Below are 25984 nucleotides of genomic sequence, written 5' to 3' on the forward strand. Positions count from 1 at the left end.
ACTTGTCTTTTGGGTTTCCTGATTCCTTCGGAGGGAAGAGACATACACGTATAATAAGGCCTTCTGCGGCGCTACAGCCTGAGAGCTTTTTCTTAATGCCATTGCGCTGCATGAAACTGCCCATCATCGTCTATATACACCACGGCTTTCTGCCATGGTGCTCTTCTGTGTAGATCTTTTTCCTGAGGGTCAGAGAACAACCCAAAAGAGGGAGAGGAAGAGGCGCGACGTAATCATGCGTGGTTAAAATGCAGGTCCTCCAGACTTTAGTCCCACAATTACAATAGTCTATAGAAACTAAGGCCAAATATACCTAGTGAACATCTTGGCACCCATGGAAGCATTTAACCGACGTGCCAGTCCGGAGATAATTCCTCGTCGATAAGAGCTTACGGACTTGCCAAGACCACTAGATACCGACTACTGGGTAAGCGAACCCCAACAACCCCGCTTCCTCGATAGCGATACAGAGATAACATTATGACATTGATTTATAAAGTTGCTAGTCAACTCTTATTTGGAGCGGGATGGCCAGAGATCGGATAAGGACCCCAGAAACGGCAACGTTCCGGTGGCTGGGGAACCGTTCTAAACAGGCCATCAAGAGATAAGAGGTGGATCAAGTTGCCTGAACGGGAGAACCGCGGGGTTCATGATAGCTCGGGGTCTGAACAACATCCGACGACGCCGGAATTCGAGTCGGTAAGTTGTTATCGGACATGACGATCGACACGATATTCTATAAGAACGTCAAGATGCCCTTCCATCATTATGCATTTCTAGAAAGAGACCAAAGCCTCAGCCATAACCTCTTGTCAATATGCTGCCTTCTTTTGTTAACGCCGCTCGGGTTTTAGCCCTTGGAGCTCTCCTGGTTCCCGCCGTCCAGGCCGACTTTGACGCTGGCCTAGAATGGATCTCTACAAACAAGTCTTTGCCGAAAGTCGTGTGCGTACCCCAATTTCCTCTCCCTGTTCCTTTGAACTGACAGAAAGATACAGCATCTATAGCGCTAGAGGCACCATCCTCTCCGCATCAAACTATAGCCGACTTGACAATGTCAACTACGGTTCCGGAGTTGGGCCCACGCCACAGCAGCTGATCGGCAACGTTTCAGAGGTTCTGGATGTCGCCCAGTTGGCAGTTGTCAACTTCAACGTCTCCGGTGGCAGCTCGGGCTTGAACTCGTCGCTCTATCTCAACATTAGCCAGCACGCCAACCGACAGCTATGTGACCCAGACTCGGATATTGTTGGTGCCATCATGTTTCACGGCACAAACACTCTTGAAGAGACGGTAAGTTCACTGTTCCTTAATACATGCCTGTGTGCTGACTGTTACTAGGCCTTTGGAGTTGATCTTACCTTCAACTGCTCCAAGCCATTCATTGCTACTGGTGCCATGCGCCCAGACACTTACGTCTCTCCTGACGGACGTTCAAACTTTTACCAGGCCGTCGCTGCTGCTGTCTCCCCCGCATCACGCAACCGCGGAGGTTTGATTGCTTTCAATGACCGGTAAGCAGGTCCGTAGCATCTGGAGAACTTAACTAACTGGTGCAGAATTACCTCGATATTCTACTCCACAAAGCTTAATGCCAACACTCCAGATACCTTCAAGTCCTTGGAACAGGGCAATCTGGGAGCGTTCTTGGGCGGCCAGCCATTCTACTACTTCGGCCCAGCTTATCCAACTGGTCGGCCTTATTTCGACGTTACCAACACGACTGAACTGCCTTCTGTTGCCATTTTCTTCGGACACCGTACGTTGTCTTATAAGCACTGAAGATATCTTTGTGAATAGACTTGAGTGCTAACGTAGGTAAACAGAGGGCTTTGATGCTTCGCTGATGTACGCAGCTGTTGCTAACGGCGCCAAGTAAGTTCACCCAAAAACATCAAGACACCTAATACTAACTTAAACCAAAGGGGTCTGGTTGTCATGGGCCCTGGAGCAGCTTCCCTCAGCCCCGGTGCCCGAGAAGCTGCCGCGGAACTCTTCAAGAAGGGCATCCCAACCGTTGCTGTCGCCCGACCTACCACAGGAACTGGCGTGCCATCTATTAATCCTGGCCCCGTGTATGCTGACTCATCTTCCCTGTGAATTTAAAATACTGACGATGTCTCCAGTTTCTTCTCAAGCTATGTTGGTGCTGAGCAGGCCCGTGTGATGCTCCAGCTTGCAATCAACGCCGGACTTAGCCTCGACGAGATTCGGGATTTGTTTGAAACCCCTTTGAGAGAAGCGGTTTACGCCCCTTGGGCTAATCAGCTAGCCTATTACTAGAGAGGAATGGGGATACTAGGCTATGAACGTGGTTTCAGCATTGTTGCTTTAGTCACTAATGGAAATGAGTAAACGCCTCTAACGATATGAATACAAGTTTCATATCGCTGAAGATAATTTAGAATGCCAACGAACGTAGTTCCTGATATGTGACAAACTAAAACCAATGCCAAAACACACGACAAGTTCCCAACGTATTGAAAGTATAGGTATTTCGAGATACCAATACCGGAAGTGACATAAAGGCAACCACAATCATGTTAATTATCCTATCCCCTTCACCGTCAACCGTTGAGTGGGTTTGTGTTTATCCACGGCCAATACCTAGGTTCAAACTGCTACCCCATTACTCACTCTGTCTGAAAATGACATGGTAGAACTTATTTGAAACCGAGGAACACTTTAGGGTGGAAACCGGGCAAGGGATGTTGAGCTTGTCCTAGGAGGCAGTCCTCCGCCAGAATCTGCGACACCTTTTAAACTATCCTAAGAAAACATCGTGTCTTCCTCCTTTAACAACCAATTCCAATTCTAGGGACCTGCTGCCATTCTAGATAAGGTTCAAATACTTGAAAGCCTTATTAGTTACTTAACCTTCCACTTCGTCCCTAAACAAGGACTAGCAACGGCACGGGAAGACAAGGCATGGGCTTTATTGTTATGCAGCTCAAGGCCACTGTGTTAGCATTGGGATATGATGCTATGATGTGTTGACAATGTGTTCTTTATTATAGTTGAAGCCCGGCCCTTGATGGGTTAACTGAGCCAGAAGATCGTTATGCAGCTCGAACAAACTTAATCTGGCTGTTTAAGAAGCCGGTAATCTCCCTGTCCTCCCAACACAGTGGAACATCGGAGCCGCAGGGTTGATCCCCAGCAGCTGAGTGGGTATCCAGACATGATTTCTCTTGCAAACTGACCACTGTCTCCAAACAGGCACCTGAAGATGGACCCTCGATTTCTCACTGGCTCAACTGCCATCAAAGCTTGAACGAGAAAAGAAACACTCTCACTCCCTCCTTGGCGCTTGAGCGAGTTTCCATTAAATCCATCATTAATGGTCAGGCTGGTCTAATGCCCCCACCACGCTTGAGTCCTGAGCTGACAAGATGAGCGAGTTCGAGGTGGTTGCTATTGGTGGAGCCGGGGCTAGACGCGGACCCCTGCGAACATCTTTGACAACCTGCTCCAAGGGCACATTGCGCCTGCGGGAGAGGCATTGCAACCGTAGAACTAGAGAGGATGCGTACGCTACGGCTCCTTTCACTCACGGTACGTATCCATTCATCGCCTGTTTAACGTCAGGGAACCCCCCCATAGGACGCTTGATCTCCGATGCCCCTGTTCATGTCTGTTGGTTCGACATGAATATCACCTTCAATCCCACACATGCTACGGGGGTTGGTGGCTTCAGATGAGCGAGTTTTCTTAAAATTAGTGCAGGTGCTGTTTATTGTCTCCACAAGCTCAGAGAGATGCATATAGTCGAGTCTGGTTCCGGCCAGAGCAGCCGATCCAGATCTTCTTCTGCACCATCCATCTCTACCCTTCGCTACAAGAGTCAACCGCCATGGGCCAGGTTCAAAATCAAGGCCACGCCAGCGATCTGGCTGAGAAAGAGGTGGGCGTCATCAGAGAGTCGCCTTCCAGCACCGACAATGAAGAGCCTATCAACTCAAACGCACAGGCCGGCGTCCAAAAGATCGAAGCCCTCACCTCGGTGTGGACGACCCGATCCATTATCGCGGCCTACATGATCATTTGGTTCGTCTACTTTGTCGACATGCTTCTCCAAGGCGTTGGTGGCTCGCTCAATCTCTGGGTCACGTCGGCGTTTGCGCAGCACTCCCTCACGCCAACCGTCATGATCTTCAGCAGCATCATCGGCGCCGTCTTTAAGCTCACCATCGCAAAGATCCTCGACGTCTTCGGCCGACCCCACGGATACCTCCTCTCCGTCTTCTTCGCCATCATCGGTCTCATAATGATGGCTGCCTGCAACAACGTTGAAGCCTACGCCGCCGCTCAGGTCTTTTACACAGTTGGTAACAACGCTCTGCTGTACACCATCAGCGTCTTCATTGCCGACTCTTCATCTCTACGCAATCGAGGTCTTGTGAACGCCTTCGTCGGTACACCAAACTTCATCACGGTCTGGGTAGCTGGTCCTATGTCTGAGGCATACCTCAAGGGGCCCGGTTGGCGTTGGTGCTTCGGCACCTTTGCGATCCTCCTCCCGGCTGTGACTATTCCGCTCTTCGGAATTTTCGCCTACAACCATCAAAAGGCCAAGAAGCAAAACCTGCTCCCCAAAACCAAGAGTGGGAGAACCGTGCTGGAGTCTCTGCTTTACTACTGCCGCGAGTTTGACGCCGTTGGCCTTCTTCTGTTGTCTGGCGGCATGGCCCTGTTTCTGCTGCCCTTCAACATCTATTCCTTGCAAGCACAAGGGTGGCGGGCCCCCCTCATCATCTGTCTGCTTGTTTTTGGATTCGCTCTTATTGTCGCCTTTGTCATCTGGGAGAGATTTTTCGCCCCCGTCACTTTTATCCCCTTCTCTCTCCTCCGAGACCGAACACTCCTAGGCGCATGTGTTATCGGCTTTGTGCTCTTTCTGAGTTACTACTGCTGGAATGCATACTTTACCTCTTTCCTGCTAGTTGTCAACGGCCTGAGCGTCACGCACGCCAGCTACGTCGCCCAGACTTACACTATTGGCTCTTGCTTACTATGCATCTTCACGGGATGGTTGATCCGCCACACTGGTCGCTATAAGCCCGTATGCCTCTACTTTGGTGTCCCCATGAGCATCTTTGGCGTGGGCCTGATGATTCACTTCCGCCAACCTGGTATCGATATTGGATACATCGTCATGTGCCAGATCTTCATCTCCTTTGCCGGCGGGGTCGTCATGATCGCTGGTGGTGTCGCTGCCGTGGCCACCGCTTCTCACCAACATATTGCCGTTGTCATCGCCATCCAGGCCATGTTCTCCGAGGTTGGTGGTGCTATTGGTCTCTCAATTGCCGCTGCTATCTGGCAGGGCGTGTTTCCCAAGAAGCTGGCTGAATACCTCCCTGCTGGGGAGCTTCCTCATCTGTTTGACATATATGCCACCGTCGAGGCGCAGCTGGCATATCCTGAAGGTACTCCTGCCCGCGAGGCTGTTCAGCACGCCTACGGCGATGCGCAAAAGATGATCTTGATTGCTAGCACGGCTGTTTGGGCTATTGGTCTGGTGGCGACGCTTGTGTGGAAGGATATCAACGTCAAGGAGATCAAGCAGGTAAAGGGTAACGTCATCTGAGCTCAGAGAAGAGAAGCGATGTGGCGCCTGGTTCTTTTCAAGGCAATGTGCTTGCCTGGGGAAACAAAGGGGATAGTGGTATTAGGCAATAGTTATGGGTAGACTTGTAGGAGAGAAGATATATCAGTCATCCTTTGTCATCTGGAAAAGAGGATTACAAAATTGCTTGTCCAGTGATCATTATTGCGGCTTAGCTGCAGGTAATAATGCCGAGACTTATGTGGGTGGCGCACACGGGTCTCGGGCTGACTCTTCAAGTTCAGTCCAAGTCCAGACACACCCCAGAGTCTTGGCTTCCTCCCACGAGACTCCTTACCTACCCTTATTCTCACCAAGGTACCTGGGTACAGAGGTAGTTAAGCGGTTGTGCAATTCCTCGGCTTACCTGACATCACAACCACTGTAGATATCGATTATTGTTACTCCAACGGGGATGTTCCCAACATTCGAGGTCAAGGGTCGTAATCATCATGCCAGACCCCTGCCACAGCGTGTCAGATCGATCCGCCATAGGGCTGATCCTTCTACTGAGACCTGGAGTAAGCACCACTCGATTCTTGTGTCCCTCCACCGCCTCTGCTTCATTCTGGAAATATGGCGCGACAAAGGTGTCCGGCGCGGATACGTCCAACGACACAGCCACTTGGGTCAATACTCATGTCGACAGGGATAAGACAAGACGCTTAACTACTTCGAGGCCAATCCAAAGCATTGCAGATGATGCTCGACCCCACAAACATGGGCAAATTTACCATGAGCTCGGGGCATTAGCCTCAAGATCCCTGCTTCGTTGTATCCCTCAACCTTGAAGGGTACCAGCGCCATCCAATCATGACTGCTTGATCTACTCCCAGGGCCGACGACGCTATTCCCAAGAGAGTGAGATTCGGCGCTCCCTCCTTAATAGTGGAGCATCTGGTCTCTCCATCTTCAGCCAGGCCAATCATTCATTGACAAGCATTGCCTGAACGATCGGTCGCTGTATTACACCAGCTTCGCACTTGTGTTGCCTCTCCTCAGCTCGGAGATACAAAACCTAAACTGGTCCCTCCCGGGATCAGATCCCGTTGTTTACGTCTTATCTTTCCTTTCCTTGCTTGGTCGACATCTTCATCCAACCGCAACATCATGGCAGGCGTCCCGTCTAGCAAAGGCTGCAGGGCCTGTGTCCGACAGAAGAAAAAGGTACCCTTGGTTTCCACTTGTTGAATCCCCACACTCACGCCAGGATTCCAGTGTGATCAGGTCAAGCCAGTTTGCGCCAGATGCGCCAGACTCAAGATTGCCTGTATCGGCTCTGGCGAGCAAAAGTGGAAGTTCAAGCCAGTGTCCTTTCAACCAGTGGCTTTCCAACCGGCCGTCGTTGAGGAAATCCCCAAGAAACCGAGAAGATCCATCAAAGTCTCGGTCCCACCAGTTCCGGAGAACATCATCACGAGCATCGCAGGAAGGTTCATCGCGGCTCTCGAAGTATCAGATATTAGGTACAGCCTCAGCAGTTATGGCGACTTTCTCGAGCATATCCCCCGGCGGCTTGGTCGGAGTGAGGCCCTCGACGCATCAGTCAAGGCTTTGGTCAGCGCATTTCCGTATCACTACACACGACATCTACCACAGGACGCTTTAGCCAACTACATCGACGCTTTGAAGGCTTTGAGGATATGTCTCAACTGTCCAGACAAGAGACTGGCCCCCGAGACACTATCCGCTATTTACATCATCATGATTTGCCAGGTAACTACAGCCACGTTCATCAAACGACTAATCTGACTTTGCCAAGGGCTGGATAGGGCGCTCTGATGACTATGTTAGAAGCCATGGGGAAATCTTGGCCCACCTGGCAAGTTCTGCCATCGTGCAAAACTGGAAAGATACGTTTGAGTTGCAGCTCCTCGAAACCCTGTTTGTACCGCTGGTAGGTTGTCTTGACCCCAAACCTCGAGTTTGAAGCTGACATATCATTCACTTTGATAGATCCTCGAGGCAATGGTCAATCCAGCTATCACGATGGAATCCTGGTTTCTACTCGTCGACTACTGCATACCACAAGCATCATTCGAGAAGGCCCACGGACTGCGAATCCCAAGTGTGGAAGCGCAAAAGTTGATTCGAATGCCTGTCTTCTTCCATAGCCCTATGCTCTACATCGACGAGATAAAGTCGGCGTACCAGGAGATGCAACAAGATCTGCCTGGCATCCGCCAATACCTTGCCAACCTCGATCGGAACGAATCTGCGCGAGGGAATCGGGCCAAGTTGTCCCACAAGTTTCGAGTTGTACATGCTTTGCTTCTCACTCTGGCAATTCCGTTAAATAGTCTTCTACGGACACTTTACCCAAATGATGAAGTGTTGTTTCAAGAAGCAATCGCATTGACCAACGAGTTCATCATGTTGGCGCAACACGCTTCTCAGCACCGGCCACTTGGTGCCACCTATATCCCTCCCTGCCTAGCGGGCGTGGTGAGTTTTGATATCATCTAACTGCACAAAGACCCATCACTAACACATCACCAGTGGGCGATAACAGATTCTTTGCATGTGCAGCAGGCCGAGCTACAAAGGTTGATGGAAGAATATCAGCCGGATTCACCACTTATAAACTGGATGGAGCAGGCAGTGTGGCTCAAGGCATCACATAAAACGCTACTCGACCAAGTAGCTGGGAGAGCGAGCAGTGAGGGTAGCTGGGATGGCCATTTATCAATGGTCCATTGCATGGCCGGCTTTGGACCGAGTGGCAGCTGTCTATTCGCATAAGGGTGAAACGAGGAAAGAGCAGAATGTCGACCACCAGTGTTCATTGGCTTGGAATAACATAATGAAGGCTTCAGTTTTCGCCAATTGGTGCTGAACACAGGCTGCCAGGTTAACAATAGACAGGTAGTGCACACACGTTCGCTCGTCTTGAGTAGGTATTTATGATTGCCGTTTGGCCGCAAAGTCTTCTGTTCGATTTGTGGTATTGCAAGGAAAAGTGATGGAGGCCTTGATGAGCTCTATATATCAATACGCCCATACACGACAATAATCTATAACCCGCGGGCCATCATGGTCTTCTTCGAAACAGAAAAGACCCGGCCGCACCATGAACTTCACACGCATAGATTTGGGACTTCCAGGCGAGAGCTTCATTGTGCGGTTATCTAGCTCAATGCTGTAGCGCTTTTCGGAAGTCCAAGTAACGTGGTACCGTTTCTGCTGCGCGCAGAGCCGCATCCCCAGGTCAACCGCCTTGTTGACAATCGCCCGCAGCTCAGCACGGTGGGACCAAGGGGTTAATGATGAAGTCAGGCCATCGTACGCGGGCCTGAATCTTTGTCGCATTGATAGGGGAAATAACCATGTCGGGCCTCGGTGTACTTCATTGACCATTACAGTAGACGAAAAGACGAACCAGACGATGAATATTAGCTACCTAGTTAGAGTAACTTACGATTTGTAAGCTTATCTCCTTTTCATACTAATCTTGCTCTGGACTTGACCCGTGATAGGACGTAATCCTTTCGAACCCAGCCAACCCCAATTCTTTCATAGGTGTCCTCCGCCTCCTGGCTTTTCTTTGCAATCAAAATGTGATACCGGATCTCCTCCTGGGCCGCGTCAATTGGCACATTTGCCCTCCCTATAATCACACAGAGTGGTCGGTGGGGGTCTTCTCTGTCCTTAGCATCGTACGAAATGGACCCTGCTTCCTCGCCCTTGGCATCTATGATCTGGCGTTCGCCAGACGTTGATGTTACCCCCTGCGCCACAGAATCGTTCTTGAATGCCCATAGTTGAACGATCAGGGCCGTCTCATCTGCCGGGTCAAACTCGACGGGGGCGAAAAACATGAACTTGCCGTACGGAATGTCTAGGAACTCGATGCCTCCCTCATACGCCATCCAAGACCACGATGGAACCTTTCGATTCGTGTAGTTGATCCGCTCTGAGCTTTGCCCTCCAGATCTACGCCAAAGGAGGTTTCGATGCAAGTAAGTGCCAAAGATGCCGCAACGACTTTCGCAACTCAACGCTGTTGTGATGCGGCTCTCAAGCCCGGCGATGGCAACGGCTCTGTCTTCGGGCATGGAGATGCCCCGCTTTGAGTAGTCCTCCAGGAGGTACTGGATGAAGTGCAAGGTGTAGCCGACTCCTGAGCGACGGAGCAAGCGAGGAAACTCTGAATCCAGTCTGAAGCTCTTCTTTTGGCCTTCCGAGGTCTTCAATCTGGTCAAGTCCTCGCAGTACACTCCGTGACCGCACTCCCAATACATCTGCCCAGCGGCAAAGTGGATCGTTCGGCAAGACAGAAGCCTTTCTTGCAAGGTCCATGCCCGATCATTGAGCTCCGCCCGGTCAACCTCTTCGTCGAAAGAGGTCAAGTTGCGGGAGGCGTAGAAGACTTGGTTTTTGTTATTCTTGAAGCAGATGTGCTCATCCCGTCTCTCAGTCTGCTTCAGGAATGACCCGTTCATGTCCTCAGCCGAAGTGGCGGCAATGGTAAAATAAGCTGAAGCGTAGACTCTTTCCATGAGTTTAGCTTGTTCCTCCCAGTCTTCAGGATCACCCTGAATGATGCAGAGTGAATCAATCCAGAGGTAGCGCACGCCGACGGCTCGAGCCACCTCCACAGCATCCCTAAAGTTTGGTGCCAAACAATTGATGGCCGTGTGTTGAGCTTCGAAGTTGTCCTTGGTCGTACAATACTGGACTCTTTCGCCAGGAGTGAGCCCCCAGCGGTGAGATAGGGCGATGTATTTGCTTTGCTTCATCCCCTTTCCCGACACGAGTCTCGGGGTGTCAGCGAGAGATGTGCCCACGTCAATAAGCCTAGAGGGCATGTCCTTGCCATGGAGGTTGTTGCAGCTGTGCTTCTTGTCGCACCATTTGATCCAGCGGCGAATCAGGGTGAAACGAAACTCGTTGCTTTGGGGCAACACTGGGAACCCGATCTGAACTCTGCTGCTCGACTTTCCCGAAGACCACATATCAGAAAACAGCCGGAGAACGGGAGTGTTGTGCACTTTGATGCTATCTGTTTGTAGGACTATCGTCGAGCCTACTCTGGTGATGAAAGAGTATGTTGATCGGTTGAAGTTGCCAGATTCTTTGCAAATCTTGACAACTAGTCTGCATAGCCAGCAACCCCCGTTGGGTCTATCCAAGTAACCAAGACGCTGATTAACTAAGTGGTTGCCAAGTAGAATGTCTTCGCAATCATCGCAAACTCGGAAAGGCGTCTCGAGGCTTGTCTCTGGGCGACACTCGGCTGGCAAGTCTTTCTTCAATTGTTGAGCCAAGTCGTTGTCGAATGCAAACTCCCAGTTATCGGCAAGATTTTTCAGGTCGGTGCCCCAGCCTCTAGAGTTGACGACATGTGTCGCGACAACAGCAGCTCCTCCGATACCTGTGACGGCAACAACACCGGCCCCGACGGCAGCTCCAACCGGTCCTCCGACAAGGGCACCGATCCCAACTGCCACAAGTGCGGCTGGACCCATCCCCCCAGAGATTGCGACAGATGCTCGCTCGCGGGCTGTAGCTCCATTGGCTTCCCCGGCTGCCAAATCTTCGTCTCTGAAAGCGCCCAGTCGCTTCTCCTTCCAGCCGTCCAAGAGTGCAATTACTGGCTCGTCATCTTGGTCCCGGAAAAAGCCATGAGCTCGGCGCTCATTGTGTCCAAAGGACTGATTTGCCTCGATCAACCGACTGCTCATTTTCATCAGTTTGGTGAGTATGGCTGCTATTGGGCTCCCAGGATTGTTGTTGATATGTGTGAGTGCATTTGGCGGGGTCTCTAGTTCCCCATCCATATCTTATACTCTTTCAGCTGCCAAGTATTCTTACGTAAAACCACAGCGTCCTCGATGCGCCGTGATATCGCACGTAGAGTGCCACGGCGCTTAAAGATGCAAGAAGCTTATTGGCTGCAGTGTCACACTTGGCACTGACCGTGGTTCAGTTGATAGTTCAAAGAGACTGCTAAGAGGCTTGCGGCAGTGTATGATCAATTATATGCAGCCCCCTTTCATCACTGAAAGGGAAGATTTTGCACTTTAACTAAACAGAAATGCGCCTTGGCTCTAACCAACCGCGGATATATGGTCATGATGGGTGGCGTAGGTCTATTTTCTTCATATTATGTGATTTGGCACATTCTCGGCTCCGTGTAGCATATACAATGAACTATCTTCGTAAACCAGCAGGAAGGGGAGGCCGTCCTGGACGTATTGCTTGGTGCCTGGGCTCTCGCTTATACGACAAGCCGCTCATCACCCCATCGAAAAGGATCTGCGATTCAACGGGTGAGCTTTCAAGCCGGTGCCTCTTGGCCTCTTCCAACCTGATCTTTGCGCCTCTATCAACCCAAGAGAAGGGCGACCCTAGACCAAGTTCACAACCCAGTTTGGCTGACGCCACTGGGCTCGTTGTTGCGTGACCCAGAATTCTGTCCTGGATCTCAATGGGAAGAAGATGCAGTCTGCTTGGTTCTGGTTCGGCATCTCTGGTAGTGTGCGTTGCCCAGAGCAACATGTCGATAACATCATCAGATGCAGGAACGTCACCGAATAAGGCTTCAGACCTCGTCCACACGAACTCGCTCTCCTTGACCTTGCAAAGAGCGAGTCGCCGCAGAGTAATAATTGCATGGGTAACCATGTTGGTAGTGGAATCTTTGAGCGAAGAATGACCTTTCGCATGGCGCCGCACCATATCAAGGCCCTCCTCAGTGTCTTGTACCAGGGCAAACCAAGACGATCCGGCTTTGACAAGTGTGGCCTCGGGAATCTCCCAGCTTGGCAAGTCAACCAATTTAACATAAGGGTCACCTTCTGTGATGTGCTCAAATCCAGCACGCTCTCGCATGGTGAAGTCAATTGTTGAAAATCCAGAGGGTGGCATATGCCAATTTCATAAACGTCGTCCTATTCATTTGTCGTCGGAGCACATGGCGCCATGTGTAGGCAAAGTCATGGAGGACTCGGCCAAGAAACGATTTGTCTCGCGGGCGTTGATCAAACTCGGGCTCCCAGTAAGGTCCTGGCAGAGTTGTTTGTTCCAGAAGTGGTTGGGGTAAGTCCAGCAGCTTAAAATCGTTGAGAGTCAGCGGTCGTTGACGACCAATTTCAAGAGGCGCCACGTTAAGTTGATCCTTCGTTTCGAGAAAAATCACATATTTGTCGAGGTCAAGTGTCCAAACGCTACTGAACGCACTACCCCGGCGGTCACCAAAAGGTCAAGAAGAGTTTCACAGTCAGGTGGCTTTTTCGAGGATAGTTTGACACTTTATATCAGCCAGAAAGTTTCCCAAGTTGTCCGTCACATTTAGTTGATGATCTTCGTTGGTACAGGGTATAGCCACTATCGAAAAGTCAGGCAAAGCTTGCGCCACTTATGTTAATATTGGCCAACAAGAACTTTCCCTCTGAAAGGCCGTTGATCGTTTTACTTAAGTCAATTACACCATTCCCAAAACAGTCCGGGCTGCCTAGGCAGCTGCTTAAAACAGAACAGAATCCCAGAGACAGAAAAGCATTAATCGGCAAAAAGTAAAGAGAGGCAAAAAACATACAACAGCAGGTATTCGCTGGTCGTCACCGACCCAACTACTAATCCGCCCCTTACTGGCTTATCTATGGGAGAGCGGACGGGATCCCGAGTTCTCCAGTAGGTATGGTCGTATGTGATTGGGTGTGGTGCTGCAACGACTTAGAATGACCGGCGTTGGGATCGAATGGGAGGAGACGCAAGCGGTGGCACTTGCGTATCTGTGACAAGCAGAAAACCAGTATTTTATTTGAAAGAGCCCTCGTGCCTCTCCTTGAAGGTTTGTTTGTTTGTCTTTGTGTTTGCCATAGGCAACTATCGTACATTGTTGCCAATCAGCCCAGCAGTGAATACCAAGCAATGCGGGCTCTAGTATAAGAAGCACTCATCCATAGGAGTAGCCCTTAGACTTATCAAGCTTTTCACAAGAAATCAAGTCTTACTGGTGCTGAGCCTGCACGATAAAATGAAAAGCCCAAGCAGCAACTGGTCGTACTTTGACAGCCTGCACACGGGATCAGACCAATACATGCGCAACAGCATTCAGAATATCCTCTCTTCAGCGAACTTCGAATACCTTGAAAAACGCGCAATAGAGTCACGAAGGCAGCATCAACCAGATCTGCCTCCCCATCTTGAGTGCAGCATCAATTTGACGCATTTCGCATTTGGCTGCGAGCACCTTGTTCTGGAACTTGCATTCTCAGACCAGATGTACTGGGTTGCCTGCACCAATCCATCCAAAGAGACACGATGCTCAGCGAGATTGCCACGATGAAGGTTGTCAGGGAAAATACCGCCATCCTGGTCCCTCAGGTCTTCTGCTTCGAGGTGTCCGCAGATCAACCTTTGGCTACCCATACATTCTCATGGAGGCCCTCGATGGCCGAACCTTTCCTGACGAACTGGCGACAGCCATGCCTGCCCAACACCGTGCCAAAGTGGCCAAGCAGCTAGGAAATGTCTTTGCAGAACTCCAGAATCTGACCTTCAGCCGCATCGGGCGCCTTTGGTGTGGAGAGAATGCTGACGAACCCGTCAAAGTTGCGAAAACGGCCTGGCACGCTTTACCCGGGCCCCTGGAAACCTCGCTCGAATATTTCTATCACCACACATAGGAACAGAACCAGTACATCTTGAACCGGATGCATCCAGGTGACCCAGACTGGTCGACGGCCTGCTGGGCCCTGAAAATGTCTCTATCCCATATGGTAATCGAGGACAGAGTTCGCGGCCCTTTTCCTCTGATCCATTTCGGCTTTCAATCCCGCAACATGCTTTTTGACGACAAGTACAATCTGACGGGGCTCCTCGACTGGACCTACTCCCAAGCTGTCCCTCTTGAGCACTTATCTGTCTTTGACGAATTCTTCATCTCTGGCGACATAAGCCTTGAGCTTAAGAGACTCGTGGTCGAATCTCTAAGAGACATGGAGAGAGACCGAGAGGAGAGACCGCCCCTAGACAACCCGGACATGGACATGACCCCGTACCAGGATCTCACGACCCTCTCCGAATACATGGCGATGTCCATGGGTGCCGAGATCGCCTATCATCACTTTACAACTCCTATTCAACGGCGCCTTTCGGCCGGGAAGGTGGTGGCGGAGATCATGTATGGCAATACTATTACTTGGGAGCAGCTGAGAGAAGTGCATGGCGCCATGCCTCTTTTCTAGACCGCCTTAGCTACAGAGAGTAGTTGAGATGATTGGTATCGGGGATCAGGATGGCCACAGCGGCGCAAAGGCCATGGCAGTGAAAGGTTTAGACCTTAGAATGTAACTCATCTCACACCCTCAAAGTCCGCAAGACAGTCCGCAACAACTCCGCAGGCCAAGATCCCCTGCAACAAAACTCCGCCGTGATGCATCCACAAACTCCGCGACCGGGATCTCCACACTCTCCGCGGGCCATGCCGGATCGCCCTTCAGTTGACAGCCCTACGAGCAAGGCCCGGTACGTATGTGGGAGGGAAGAGAGGGTGGTTGCCTACCTTCACTGAGCATCATGACTTGGTTTGTTCGAGTTGTACCAGCCCAGGAGATTGATAGTTCGCTCGGCTTTCCATGCTTAATTTCTCCAAGCGACCACTCTCAAAGACAATACGAGCACCTCAAAATATGAGTCGAATGTTGGTGTTGGAGATCCCAGGATCTCTTTTCTACGTGACACCGAAAATCAATTGCCATGGCCAAGTTCTGAAAGTTCAGGCTACTTCTCTTCTACCCTTCTCGTTGAGGAGAGACAAAAAGCCGTATCGACGTCCAATGAGTGAGTGGCTCCACGTCAAGACGACCTCGCCGTCTTCGCATGGCTGGCTACCAACGGAGATAACTCACACCTAGCCAATATCCGTATTTCAATGCGACACTCTGTCCCGTTTTCATGTCAGATAATATGTCGACATCAAAAACGTACGCTAGGTGGTGCCTGAAGCCTTCTACAGGGAAGCTAAATCTCATGTCTTCTAAAGACCGGCCCAGGGACCTAAAATCCGAACGTAATATCTGCGTACAAGGACATAAATACCAGACTTGCCTCGATGGACATCTTCTGCTCTCCAAGACACTCGCACAGTCACCAACAAGTCAACCTCATCAAACCCAACAATCGACCAATCTTCCAAAATGTCTAGGTACAATGCAGCTCATAGCAACCCTCAGGGCCCCGGCGACGCTCGTCCTACCGCCCTTCAGATCATCCAAGACGAAGACCTCGTGGGCAAGCTCACCGGAAAATCGATCTTCGTCACCGGTGCCAATCAAGGCGTGGGTCTTGAGACAGCCCGTGCCTTCCACGCAACTGGAGCCTCGATATTCCTTGGGGTCAGGGATCTTGCCAAAGGTCAGCAGGCCATCGAGGATATCAAGGCCTCTGACCCGGAAAACAAGGCACCTCTTCACTTGATTGAGATCTCCCTTGACTCTTTCGACTCTGTTAGAAAGGGTGCTGAAGCCTTTCTCGCCAAGAGCAATGAACTCAACATCCTCGTCCTCAACGCCGGTGTCATGTACACCCCTGAGGGCAGGACCGTCGACGGCTTCGAAACGCAGTTTGGCGTCAACCATCTCGGTCATTTCCTCCTCTTCCAGTTGCTCAAACCCGCGCTGCTCGCCGCTTCCACGCCTTCGTTTAACTCGCGCGTCGTCGCTGTCTCGTCAATGGGCCACCGCGCAGGCGAAGTCCGGTTCCATGACTTCAATTTCGATGAGCCCAACTCGTACCACCCGTGGGTCGCCTACGGTCAGTCCAAGACGGCCAATATCTACATGGTCAATGAGATTGAGAAGCGATACGGTAACCGCGGTCTGCACGCCATCTCCTTGCACCCAGGTGGTGTTGTGACCAACCTCCATCGCTACATCACCGACCCTGAGATTCTGAGCCTCATGGAAAAGAACACAGAACTTCGAAAGCTCATCAAGAGCCCCGCTCAAGGTGCTGCGACCTCGGTCTATGCAGCTCTGAGCAAGGACTGGGAAGGAAAGGGTGGAAGGTATATGTATGACTGCCAGGAAGCCGGTCCGGCGCGCCCCGACTCTGACACCATGTCGGCGGACAATGGCTATGCTCCTTGGGCTTATGATGAGGAAAAGGCAGCCAAGTTGTGGGTTGAATCTTGCAAGATGGTTGGTCTTGAGGAAGATGCCTGATCGCCCAATCCTAGACAGTGGCAGCGGTAGGGGGCAGATGTGCCGCTATAACATGTGCCAAAAATCTCGATTTTAGGTAGCTTGAACTCTCCTTCTCAATTTGTCCGGCCTCTAGCAGGAAGGGCTGTTTATATAAGACACATTCTCTATTGACATCTGTTGGTCAAACGACCGATCTTCCATAATGCAATGTTGTCTGCTTGAAGCCGCATTAATCAGACGCGTCGTCGGGAAGTTCTTCGAAACGACCCGAGTCCCGATATTGAGTAACAGGATTTTCGACAGAAATCACACCATTAGCCCTCAATCTAAAGCAAGTCAGCATGATAACCCAGCATAGTTCAAAAAGCTGGACTAACCTCTCGAACAAAACAAAGAGCCTCTCAGCTTCTCTCTCCTTCTCTTCTTGTGTCATCTCAGGCAAGTCGGATACAGTCTCTGCGCTGCGCTGTTGGCCTGTGATGGGGTTGATATCCGGACTAGCGCTGCTTGCCTGGGCCTGTGCGAGGCCTTCAGGCGAAAACTGGATGCCCTTGGAAGAAAGGAGGCCTGCGGCGTGTCCGAAGCCGACATGGTGCACGAACTTATTTGGGTCTTTGTCAGAAATCTCAAAGAAGAGATTGACAATCATCTCTCGTAGCTCAGGCTCCACGGTCGTGGAAGCAAGCTTGAGCAGCCTATGTGGCAGGGACTCGCCCTTGCCCAAGGCCTCTGTTCGATCTTCATCAGATGGCAGAATGTGTTCAGCGAGTCGTTTCCGAGCATCAGATGGCTTGGATTGAGCGAGACGATGCAGGACCACCAAAAGAGGCAGTAGCTCTTTGTCCGCAGCCTTTGAAGAGCCATCGGCTTTGGGGATTGCTTCCTGGAGGAGATTCACTAGCTTATCGACTGCCGAGACAGGGAACTCCTCCCTTTGGTCTATTGGTATGGAGACTAGGCAAGAAATGAGGGCCGAGGCCGGAAGGTCAGCATGTGAGACAGTCGCAGGGACTTTGCTCAAAAGGTCCAAGATTGGTTCGAGTGAAGGCAGAAACCGATGTGCCTGGTTCTCGGCCCGCACAGCCAAGGTGGAGAGAAGCCTCAGACTTGCCAGAGCTGGATTGGCAGGATCATTCGGGAGAGGTTCGGAGGATTGCGCGTGGCGCGCTATGTTCTTGAGACTATGAGCACTTTGCTATGCTCTTGGCGGGTTCAAATCGTACCTTGTTGACAATCTCAGCGAGACCCTCGTCTTCAAAGCTCGACGTGAGGTCAAAGGTGGGTTGAGATGCACAAAAGAGGAACAGGTTGGCAGTCGCAAGTTCTTCATTGGGGTCGCCATTCTGTGAAATATGTGAGAGTCAACCCTAAAATTGGGACAAAGAGCAATACCTTCATTGAAGACAAAACCTTGCTCGGGTACCCTTCATTGATAAAGACCTGCCTTGTTGACACAGAACGAACTAGAATATTGTTCAAGCATCGTAAGGCAACAACCTTCTGAGCTGGGTCGCGGTCCCCAAAGGCATAGAGACCAAGGATGCGCAACCCGTTCTTGGCGTACAGAGGAGCAAGGGCAGTGTCGCGAGAGGTTCTAGTGTGAGCCAGAACCTTTTCAAGTAGTGCATGAGACTCTATTGGCCAGCAGCGGTTAGTAGCGGGGAACTTTGTGGCCAAGAAAGGCAAACGGTGTAGAGTTGGGAGGGAACTTGCTGGTGCTCTGCTCTGTCACCGCCTCGGTCTCGAGGGCTTCGAGGAGCTGTTCAATCTCGCGGCCTGAGTTTGCGAAAGACATTGGTCAGATGCCATGGCTCCAAATACCTTGTAGCCACTTACTGGTCATTGGAATAGCTATAGTGGCCGATATCGAAATACGGCAAACAGGGGTGTTCTGATGGGAGAGGAGTTGGAACGAGGTCGTCCGTTACTGGTCACATTTGGGCAAGCTCTGCTTAGTCATGCTGATACAAATTCACGTGACCCCCGGGTGAAGTTCACATGGAAGTTGAAGACCTCTTTGGAATTGCCCAGGAAAGGCAGAAGAGTAAAGGGAATACAAACTGGCCTCATAAGAGTTCTATAAGTGGTCCCAAACTCGGACCTACTTATCCACAAGCCAAGTGTGTAGACCAAATTGTCCAGAATTTGGCCAAACTCAACCCTCGCCATTTACCACTCAAGATAGAACCACATACCGCTCCTTGCAACACAAAAATTCACGAATGGACAACCGTAGTTTCTATGCGGGCGTACCATAACGCCAAACATTCTCCTAGCCCTCGATAGCTTTATGAACATCACCATGCCTTCAGCCTTTTGACACTATCCAGTTACAATAACAACCAAGGATTCAAGATCAACTGAGCTGTCATAAGTTACATCACGAGGCCAGTGTGTTCAAAAAGCTAAGTTGAGACCTGAGCCCTTCTGAAGATAACCCACATCGGGAGGCTAACGAAAAATGAGGGACGGTCTTCGCCAGAGGTCTGTTGACGCTCGACAAGCCCAATTTGCCTTTGTGGACAATTGTCTTCCTCCTCTACCATTGACTTCTTATTCCGCTTCTGATTTATTGTCGAAAATCGGTACGCAAGGAGACGGTCAGAGGAGTCAACGTGCTCCAACTCATATTCAGCAGCACACTGCCCTTGGTTGCCAGTTTTTGCCTGATCGGGAACCGAGTCGATCTCGCCAAAGTCTTCTTCTTCCAGTTTGATAGATCCAGCGATTGTGGCTGAAGGTGGAGGTTCTCGAATCGTCTTGAGGCCTGTGATGAGACACAAGGAGCAATCGTCGTTGTTCTCCCTCCAAGCTCTGACTGGCTCCAGATTCACGCTGTTATCGAGGTACCCATTTGGACGACTGAGGACTTGGGTCTCAAGTATTTTCAACTCGCTTTTAGGTATGCCATCGATATTCTGGACTTCCAGGCCCCTAATTCTGGCGAAATGAACGACCTTGGCCTCTTTAGGATTTCTGAGCTTTGGGTAAAATTCGTCTTGGATGATTGTGCGAATGTTTTTCTCTGGTATAGGGACCCAGACGTCTGCGTTAAGGACCGTGAAATCGGCTACCGGGTCTTTTAAATTGGCGACGATATCGCCAACCCGGAGTGGTGTCTTTGGGTCGCGAGGCTGGTTCGGGGTAACCCGTCCTTTCTCAGTCGTGTCTAGGGTGTTGGTAGACATCCCCTCGGTCTTGGGAACCGCCTTTGATCACTGGCTCCGAGATAAGAGATAATAATAGACTGTTGGTGTTTTTCGGAGTAACTTCACGAGAAGCAGAAACCCGGTGCCATAGGGGCTCTTATGTCTATGCCTTAGGCATTGTCAGACCAAAAAAGTGGCTTGAAACTGCCCGACTTGTGGAACATCGTACAACGTCAGCAGCCTACCATGTGCACCACCTCTCCGAAGGCGTAGGCACCCAGACAATACATGCCTGATGCGACGGGCCAAAAAGAGAACCAAAAAACATACAACACCGGGGATTCGCTGGTCGTCACCGACCCAACTACTAATCCGGCGCTTCGCAGCTTGACTCTGGGGGAGCGGACGGGACCCCGTATTCTCTACGAGCTATGGTCGTATGTGCTGGAGAGTGCAGTCTGGCAGGCTCTTGATCCTTTGGGCGGTGACTGTGACCAGTGATCGGGATAACTACTACGTACGTACTGTAGATAGGCAGCCGCAGAAGTAACCACTCTTTCGTTGAGCCTTGACGTGGCCCACTACGTAAGAGGCAGATAGGGCGGTGGGAGGCAAACACCTCGACACCATCTCCTACGGGAAAGCCAGTTGCCCGGTTCCTGGCCCTGGCCTGGTGACGCGGGCCTCGTGCCAAGATCCGAGATCTGCACCGCCACAGATCCGAGATTACTGCGCCACACTTTGAGTGGTTGACAGTTGGGAACAAAGAAGAGAGAAAAAGAAGTGTGTGGATGGGGAATGCTATAAAATGGCATTCTCGGTGGCAAATCAAGGGTCTTTGAGAGTGTTCCGTTTCTATGCGATGCCTGTCGGCCCTGTGGCCTAATCATTTCGCTTGTGATCCCCGCCATGACAGCCCAGCTGAAGGAGGGTGTGGCGCAGCAATCATGACGCCGTAGTTGCCTCTCGGGCGCCGAGACGCTTGGCGGCCGCGCAAACCATGGCACGGCAGAAAATCAGCGACACGGAGGCAACCTACCCGAGAAAGAGCGAATCATGGCGCACGCGTAATCTTGTATAAAGACACATGACAAGGCCGCGCATGCATTGCATTTCAGCTGAAACCGCTTCCCCTCTATATAAACGAACAGCAACTGTCTGATTGCTGAATCATCTCCATCTGTCTCATCCCGCGAGAGAATGGGCTCTCTGTTCGTCATTCCGCCAGATCAAGACGCCCAGCGAGCTGCTGACATTCTCCCTACTAGGCACCAAATGCGCCCTTCGATCGAATCCTCCCTGGGTGACCAGGGCCTTGCTACCGAGCAACGCAGCCTGCTGGACCTCATTGACAAGCTTCAATTCGCCCAGCTCGACGATGTCAAGCTACCGCAGATTGTCGTCGTCGGCGATCAGTCCGCCGGAAAGAGCTCTGTCCTTGAAGCTTTGACCGGCACACCCTTCCCTCGAGATGCCGGCGCCTGCACGAGATTTGCGACCGAGATTCGCATGCGAAGAGCAAAGGAGACCAGACTCAAGGTATCCATCATTCCCGACAAGACACGACCCTACAATGAGCAAGCCCGCTTGCTGCAGTACGGTGGTGATGTCACCGGCGACACTCCCTTCGATGCTATGATGCGAGATGCGACCGACCTCATCGCCCCCCGAAGCATTCCCGGCCGATTCGCCGCTCGAGATATTCTGGTCGTCGAGAAGAGTGGCCCCGACATGCCGCTTTTGACTCTCGTCGATCTTCCTGGTTTGGTTCGAGTCGCCAACCGTGACCAATCTGAGGCCGACATCCAGACTATCGAGGCACTCTCCGATCGATACATGAAGAGCACCCGGACCATCATTCTCGCCGTCATCGGTGGAAACAACGACTATGTTCAAGCTCCCATCCTCAAGAAGGCCCGTTACTTTGATCCTACCGGATCACGTACCATCGGCGTTCTTACAAAGCCCGACATGACGGAGCGCATCGGCCTTGAAGAGAAGTTTATTGAGCTTGTGATGAACAAGGACCGGGAGAACAACTTCAAATTGGGCTGGTACGTCCTACTCAACCCCGGACCCGGCGAGCGATGGCAAACTCCCGAGGAGCGGTCGCACCGAGAGGCCGAGTTCTTCACCCGAGGCAAATGGGCAGCTCTTCCACCTGAGATGTGGGGTATCGGCGCCCTTCGTTCCAAGCTGAGCACCCAGCTTCAGCGACACATTGGCAAGCATGTCAAGACCCTGCGCCGGCAGATTCAACAGGCGCTGGACGGATGTGAAGCCCAGCTCAAGGCTATGGGCGTCGGCAAAGACACTCCCGAGGAGATGCGTCTCCAGATGGGCGAGCTCTTTACCGCATCTAACAACCTCGTCACCCCTGCCGTGAATGGTAACTACAAGAACCCCTTCGGCGAGCGATTCTTCGCCAGGCAGTCCAGCCCCAAGGGCACTCCATCACAGAAGCTTCGTGCCCGCACTCGCGAGGAAAGCGAGCGCTTCGCCCGGCGATTCCGGCAGCACGGTCGCAAGGTTGCGTTCCAGAACAGCCAACCTGCTGCTGCTACCAACGGCGCCGACGGTTCCGGCCTTCCTGCCGCTGGCACAGTTGGGGATCGCTCCAAGAGGGACTTTGCCGAGCATGAAGTTGAGCCCCTTCTTCGTCAGATCCGGGGTAACGAACTTCCTCTCGACTCAAACCCTCGAGCCCCTTACATCCTCTTCCAGGACTACTCCAGAAACTGGCCTGTCCTGGCGCAAGAGTACAAGGACAATGTCAGCGTCATCTGCAACGAGTTCCTTGCCGATGTGATTGATTATGCCTGGCCTCTGCGAATGCGCGATCCTCTCCGCATGCACTTCCTTGAGATCAAGATGAAGGAGCTCATCGAGAGCGCCGACAAGGAACTGGGCCGTCTCACCGACGACATGGAGCTAGAGGTGCAGCCATTCGACCCCGAGTACGAAGAGCGCCTGAGGAAGTGGCGCGCCGAGGCCACAGAGAACGGAGGAACATACACTGAGGCCGAGGAAGTTCTGGAGAAGATGCTCATCTACTACGATCTGACTGCACGCATCTTTACCCGCAACGTTATCACCCAGGTTGTCGAGAGGCATCTGCTCCTCGGAATGCTCCGCCTGTTCAACCCTATCGAGATCATGCGTATGGGCGATGCTACTATCGAGGCGATTGCAGCCGAGAACAAGGAGACAAGGGATCGCCGCAAGGCTCTTCAAGCGCAGAAGAAGGCCATTGAAGAGGCTAGAAGCATCTGCGCCAGCCTTGCTATGCGAAGCGAGTTGCGTGCATACGAAGACGAGCCGGAGGAAGAGGTTGCTACAGACGATGAAGAAGAGTTTCCGCGGGAGACTACCCGTCGCCAGGTCGGTGCCCCTCAGAATGGTGCATCCCAGAACGGTGTGCCTCAGAGCGGACTCCTTCCAGCACAACCCACCCCGCCCCCTCCTCGGTCCCACGACTCTGTTAGACGCTCGAACCGTGAGAGCCGTGACGAGCGTGCCAATCGCGAGGAACAGCGAGCCAGCCGTCCTCCTACGGCTCCCCAGGAGGCTTACCAGAACAACCCCTACCGACAGGGTGACTGGGAACCAGTGTACCAATCACAGCCTCAGGAGCAGCAGACGCATGCTCCCCCGCCGCCTCCTCGTCCTTCCAAGGTAGGCCTGGGAGACACCGAGGCCTACTATGATACAGCCCGTCGAACAGACTCCTACGGGGATAGTCCTAGCCGAAACGAGGGCCGGAGAGAGGGCGCAAGACATAGACTTGTGAATGCCATGAGAATGGGCGGAAACTAAGAACATGATACTGTTTGACTAGAGGTAAATTGGCTTTGGGGGGATAACTGTTGGCGTTGGAAACGAACTTTTGAGATATCCTTATCTGATGAAGCGAGTTGGGACTTGGGTAGCAAGAATGCGCTCATTGTAAAGATAGAACTTGAATAAGATTTGCACTTTTCCACGTATTGATTAAGATGCTTCCGTGAATGTCTATATCCTGTGAATGGCTGGAATGAACCTTGTCTATCAAGGAACAGGGTTAAAGGATTCATGACGACGAGATCTCAGGTACAAGGACCGATAAGAGCCCACAGTGATATGATTATCCGACAGAAATCACTCATAACCCAAAAGAAAAGACAAAGAATTGCCTTGGAACTCGGCATCTCATGCTTACTTGTGGAGTTGATTCCTCCACTCGCCGCGTGTCGCGTGTTTTGCACCCTCGCAAGGACTGCAAGCCAAACTTGCCGTCTTCCCCGGATTTACGTCACTTACGTCATAAGTCATTCGGGTTACACGAGCAAATCCGCAAGCAACAAAAACAAATCAATCTCCCTCTCGTTTTTCCTCACTTCTTTCTTGTATAGAATATCTCTTATACATCGTTAGACGAAATGGTTGGCAAGAGACTTTGGAATGGCGACCCTGCCAAGTACGACCGAGAGGCTCGGCACCGTGGCCAAGGCTACGTCGGCGACAATACCCACCACCCTCGGGACCTGGAGACTGGTCGATACCACTCATTCGACGGTCGCAAGTCGAGACCCAAGCCTGGGATCCTAAGGTTTCAGGATGCTGCGCACACCGCACTCGAGGACGCACGACGCGGCGAGATCAAGAGCGCCCTTCTTCATGGTATCGACAGAGAGGGCCTTGAACAGTACCGCAAGACGGATGAGGAGTTGAAGGCTATAAAGAATAAGAAGTTACGGGCTTTTTATGAGGCGCAGAATGAGAGGCTGAATGACTGGCTTGAGGTGGATGCTGTGGTCATGGCTATTGCGGATGATGTCCTCGAGTCGATGAATCCAGATCCCGACCATGACGGCGACCAGGAGCGCTGTGGAGGAATTCAGCGCGTGGAAGGCAATATTGGAGAGCTTTTGCCTGATGAAGAGAAGGAAAAGAGGAGAAAGGCGAGCAGAAGGGCAAACCTGGCCATCAACATTAACGTGATAGCCAACATCATTCTCCTCGCGGGTAAAGGTTTCGCTGTCTTTACCACCGGGTCACTCTCTTTGGTGGCATCGCTCGTCGATTCGGCTCTGGATCTTCTCTGCACTCTCATCGTCTGGTCGACAAGTCGTCTCGTTCTCTGGCGACTCGAGGCGATGCGTCGTCGATTCCCCGTTGGAAAACGTCGTCTCGAGCCATTGGGCATCTTGGTCTTTTCCATCATCATGGTCATCTCATTTCTTCAGATCCTCCAAGAGTCAGTCTCGAGACTTCTTCCGCCTCACGCAGAAGCCGAAATTCTCAGCTGGGCCGCCATCGCCTCTCTTCTGGCAACCATCGTCCTCAAAGGAGCCATCGGCCTCGGCTGCCGACCCATCAAGACCAGTCAAGTTCAGGCCCTTGTTCAAGACTGCAAAACAGACGTCATCTTCAACACGCTCTCCCTTCTTTTCCCCTTCATCGGCTACCGCGCCAACATCTGGTGGCTCGACCCCGTCGGTGCAGGTCTCCTTTCCCTCTTTATCATCTACGACTGGGGCCACACATGCTTCAACAACGTGGTCCGCCTCTCAGGCGAAGCAGCAGACGACCACACCCTCAAGAAACTCATCTACCTAGCATATCGGTTCGCGCCCGTCGTTACGGGCTTCAAGAACGTGACGGCGTATCACGCGGGAGACGGCGTCTGGGTCGAGTTTGACGTGCTACTGGATGAGAAAACGCCGCTGAATAGATCACACGATATTGCAGAGACACTGCAGTATTGCGCTGAGGGATTGGTAGAGGTTGACAGGGCGTTTGTTACGACGGATTATGCTGCTTCGGGGCCTTTGGGGCATGCGTTGGATGCTGAGTGGAACCACTGAGTTGCGTACAGAAGAGTAGATGAAGACGAAGACTTCTAGAGAATAGATGACAGGAAAGACATTTGTGTAAGATATATGTAGAAAAGTAGATTGCCTGTAAATTGAGATCATGATATACTCATGGGGTGTGGTTGGTGGGTCAAGCCGAGATAGCTTCACACCTAGTCCTGCAACTCTCACGCGACAACCACCAAACCCATTCTTTTAATCTCTGGCAGGTACATT

At 51.7% G+C, this 25984-nt stretch overlaps 10 protein-coding genes across 10 annotated transcripts; 7 read left to right on the forward strand and 3 right to left on the reverse strand.

Moving 5' to 3' along the window:
- Positions 1-820: 820 nt before the first annotated feature.
- Positions 821-2286, forward strand: NCS57_00213500 (Asparaginase; the record flags this gene model as incomplete). Its single annotated transcript, XM_053052170.1, has 7 exons — positions 821-948; positions 1002-1296; positions 1345-1517; positions 1563-1762; positions 1830-1878; positions 1929-2078; positions 2130-2286. 7 exons carry the CDS (start codon positions 821-823, stop codon positions 2284-2286), a joined length of 1152 nt encoding a protein of 383 aa, XP_052917416.1.
- Positions 2287-3856: 1570 nt separating this feature from the next.
- NCS57_00213600 (uncharacterized protein) lies at positions 3857-5593 on the forward strand (the record flags this gene model as incomplete). The annotated part of the gene is made up of 1 exon (XM_053052171.1): positions 3857-5593. One exon carries the CDS (start codon positions 3857-3859, stop codon positions 5591-5593), a length of 1737 nt encoding a protein of 578 aa, XP_052917417.1.
- Positions 5594-6721: 1128 nt separating this feature from the next.
- NCS57_00213700 (Zn(2)-C6 fungal-type domain-containing protein) lies at positions 6722-8353 on the forward strand (the record flags this gene model as incomplete). Its single annotated transcript, XM_053052172.1, has 5 exons — positions 6722-6778; positions 6830-7327; positions 7374-7508; positions 7568-8056; positions 8111-8353. 5 exons carry the CDS (start codon positions 6722-6724, stop codon positions 8351-8353), a joined length of 1422 nt encoding a protein of 473 aa, XP_052917418.1.
- A 698-nt stretch (positions 8354-9051) lies between these two features.
- On the reverse strand, positions 9052-11295 carry NCS57_00213800 (HET domain-containing protein; the record flags this gene model as incomplete). Its single annotated transcript, XM_053052173.1, has 1 exon — positions 9052-11295. The coding sequence occupies one exon, from the start codon at positions 11293-11295 to the stop codon at positions 9052-9054; it is 2244 nt and encodes a 747-aa protein (XP_052917419.1).
- A 3105-nt stretch (positions 11296-14400) lies between these two features.
- Positions 14401-14805, forward strand: NCS57_00213900 (APH domain-containing protein; the record flags this gene model as incomplete). The annotated part of the gene is made up of 1 exon (XM_053052174.1): positions 14401-14805. The coding sequence occupies one exon, from the start codon at positions 14401-14403 to the stop codon at positions 14803-14805; it is 405 nt and encodes a 134-aa protein (XP_052917420.1).
- A 951-nt stretch (positions 14806-15756) lies between these two features.
- Positions 15757-16782, forward strand: NCS57_00214000 (uncharacterized protein; the record flags this gene model as incomplete). Its single annotated transcript, XM_053052175.1, has 1 exon — positions 15757-16782. The coding sequence occupies one exon, from the start codon at positions 15757-15759 to the stop codon at positions 16780-16782; it is 1026 nt and encodes a 341-aa protein (XP_052917421.1).
- Positions 16783-16993: 211 nt separating this feature from the next.
- On the reverse strand, positions 16994-18640 carry NCS57_00214100 (uncharacterized protein; the record flags this gene model as incomplete). The annotated part of the gene is made up of 6 exons (XM_053052176.1): positions 18601-18640; positions 18478-18540; positions 18157-18398; positions 17988-18107; positions 17142-17938; positions 16994-17090 (listed from the first exon to the last, which is right to left on the reverse strand). The coding sequence occupies exons 1-6, from the start codon at positions 18605-18607 to the stop codon at positions 16994-16996; spliced, it is 1326 nt and encodes a 441-aa protein (XP_052917422.1). The 5' UTR covers positions 18608-18640.
- Positions 18641-19169: 529 nt separating this feature from the next.
- NCS57_00214200 (uncharacterized protein) lies at positions 19170-19952 on the reverse strand (the record flags this gene model as incomplete). Its single annotated transcript, XM_053052177.1, has 1 exon — positions 19170-19952. One exon carries the CDS (start codon positions 19950-19952, stop codon positions 19170-19172), a length of 783 nt encoding a protein of 260 aa, XP_052917423.1.
- Positions 19953-21113: 1161 nt separating this feature from the next.
- On the forward strand, positions 21114-23729 carry NCS57_00214300 (uncharacterized protein; the record flags this gene model as incomplete). Its single annotated transcript, XM_053052178.1, has 1 exon — positions 21114-23729. The coding sequence occupies one exon, from the start codon at positions 21114-21116 to the stop codon at positions 23727-23729; it is 2616 nt and encodes an 871-aa protein (XP_052917424.1).
- A 584-nt stretch (positions 23730-24313) lies between these two features.
- On the forward strand, positions 24314-25759 carry NCS57_00214400 (uncharacterized protein; the record flags this gene model as incomplete). Its single annotated transcript, XM_053052179.1, has 1 exon — positions 24314-25759. The coding sequence occupies exon 1, from the start codon at positions 24332-24334 to the stop codon at positions 25757-25759; it is 1428 nt and encodes a 475-aa protein (XP_052917425.1). The 5' UTR covers positions 24314-24331.
- Between the last annotated feature and the right edge of the window lie 225 nt (positions 25760-25984).

This window comes from Fusarium keratoplasticum, chromosome 2 (genome assembly GCF_025433545.1).
Source record: "Fusarium keratoplasticum isolate Fu6.1 chromosome 2, whole genome shotgun sequence".
NCBI classification, from domain to species: domain Eukaryota; kingdom Fungi; phylum Ascomycota; class Sordariomycetes; order Hypocreales; family Nectriaceae; genus Fusarium; species Fusarium keratoplasticum.